The 1,893-nt window shown below is 70.4% G+C and overlaps 1 protein-coding gene across 1 annotated transcript; it reads left to right on the top strand.

The window, feature by feature from the left end:
- Positions 1–215: 215 nt before the first annotated feature.
- PHLDA2 (pleckstrin homology like domain family A member 2) lies at positions 216–1,184 on the top strand. Its single transcript, XM_054570749.1, has 2 exons — positions 216–649; positions 911–1,184. The coding sequence occupies exon 1, from the start codon at positions 244–246 to the stop codon at positions 637–639; it is 396 nt and encodes a 131-aa protein (XP_054426724.1). The 5' UTR covers positions 216–243; the 3' UTR covers positions 640–649; positions 911–1,184.
- The last annotated feature ends 709 nt before the right edge of the window (positions 1,185–1,893 follow it).

Genomic DNA, 1,893 nt, shown 5'->3' with positions numbered 1-1,893 from the left:
AGGAACGCGGCTGGCAGCCCGGGTGACGGGGCTGGGGGCGCAGCGACAGGTGGTCTCAGGAAACAGGGCGCCGAGGCAGATCCGGGGCGTGACCGCGAGGGGGCGCGCCCGGGCGGGGTGGGGCGGGGCGGGGCGGGGCCGGGCGCCGGGGCGGGGTCTTTATAAATTCAGCGCCGGTCCCACCGTTCCGCATTATCTCGCCGCCGCCACCGGAACGCGCAGTTCCCTCCGCGCTCCACCGACATGAAGACCCCGGGCGAAGTGCTGCGCGAGGGCGAGCTGGAGAAGCGCAGCGACAGCCTCTTCCAGCTGTGGAAGAAGAAGCGCGGCGTGCTCACGCCGGACTGCCTGAGCCTCTTTCCCGCCGGCCCCGGCGCGCGCCCCAAGGAGCTGCGCTTCCACTCCATCCTCAAGGTGGACTGCGTGGAGCGTACGGGCAAGTACGTCTACTTCACCATCGTCACCACCGACCGCAAGGAGATCGACTTCCGCTGCGCGGGCGAGAGCTGCTGGAACGCGGCCATCACGCTGGCGCTCATCGACTTCCAGAACCGCCGTGCCCTGCAGGACGTCCGCAGCCGCCGGGAGCGCGCCGCGCCCGCGGCGGCCCCCGAGCCCAGGACGGCCCGCGCGTCCTGAGCCCGCCGCGGTGAGTGCCGCCCGCGCGCGTACCCTGCCAGCCCGGTCTGCAGACGGCGGGGGTGGAAGGGAGGTCCCGCCCCGTCGAGGGCAGCGGGGACACTTTCGAAAGGGGACCGGCTGCTACGCAGTCGCGGCGTCTCGGGGGCACGCGTCAAGAGCCGTCGCTGGCACCTGTCGCGTCTGGACCCCTGGGGGAACCGCAGTGGGGACCCCGGCCCACCCGGGCCTGGGCCGGGGCACAGCTCTCTGACCCCTCCTCTGCCCGCAGGAGCCACACACTGGAGGAGTCGGGCCGGGGCCGCGCCGGCAGGAGCCACAAGGTGCAGGGGATGGCCGGAACCCACCGCTGACCGCGGCGAGGACGGAGGCTGGGGCCGTGTCCCTGCCCCGCAGATGGGGACCTCCCTTGAGGAGCCGCAAGCCCCACCCCGCTGCGCGGGCACGTTAAATTATTGGATTATCTATGTATTTATTTTGATGGTTATTTGTCGTCAAACCGTATGTCTTAATATTTTGTTTTTGCATCTGCCATTCCGAATAAACCACTGGACCTGTTCTTTTTCTACCTGCCCGTGTGGTGCAGTGACGTTCGGGGAATGAGGGGGTCGGAGGCGCGGCAACCGTCTGGGGCGCGGGGTCGCCTGAGGCGCAGGGGAAGCGCTCCCGTGAGTGGATGGGCAGGTCTGCGCCCTCCTTACCGGACAGCCTCCCAGGGCAGGAAGTACTTGGGCGCTGGGCCCCGGCTAACTTCCACTCCCGGTGTGAGTGGGGCGGGCAGGGTTGGCGGCAGTGCTCGCTCTGGGCGGGAGGCCATTCCCAAACGGCCCCGCAGAGGTCAGCGCACGCGCCCCCCCAACCCAACAGCTCCAGCTGCCCCCTCCCACCCACATGCCACCGGCTCCGCCCCTGGCGCCTGCCCCCTCCTGGCCCCGGCCCAGCTGGGCCGTGGCTGCCCCGGGTGGTCCCGCTCCCGGGCTCCGCCGGCGGTCGCCCTCAATGTCAGGCCAGCAAGGCGGGCGGCACCGGGCAGCGGGAGGCCTGTGGCATTCCCAGTGGTGTGGCAGGACGCTGAGGCCTCCGAGTGGCCCACGATGTGGCCCTGGGGTGGAGGAGAGGCCTGAGGAATCCGACGAGATGGCAGCTTCCGCCTGCCGCCCGGAGTGAGGTGGACAGAGACAGGGTGTGTCGAGGGCCACCCCGCGGGGTGGGTTCGGGGAAGCGTCCCCCCACCTGCAAGGTCTGTGAGTGAGG

The sequence above is a fragment of the Pteronotus mesoamericanus genome, unplaced genomic scaffold (genome assembly GCF_021234165.1).
Source record: "Pteronotus mesoamericanus isolate MK-2021 breed Mesoamerican mustached bat unplaced genomic scaffold, CSHL_Meso_final contig_214, whole genome shotgun sequence".
Taxonomy (NCBI): domain Eukaryota; kingdom Metazoa; phylum Chordata; class Mammalia; order Chiroptera; family Mormoopidae; genus Pteronotus; species Pteronotus mesoamericanus.
This window is presented reverse-complemented; position numbering and strand designations above follow the sequence as displayed.

What these genes read in the sequence shown, in the direction of transcription:
- PHLDA2 (XM_054570749.1), top strand. Translation starts at nt 244, where the DNA reads ATGAAGACCCCGGGCGAAGTGCTGCGCGAGGGCGAGCTGGAGAAGCGC.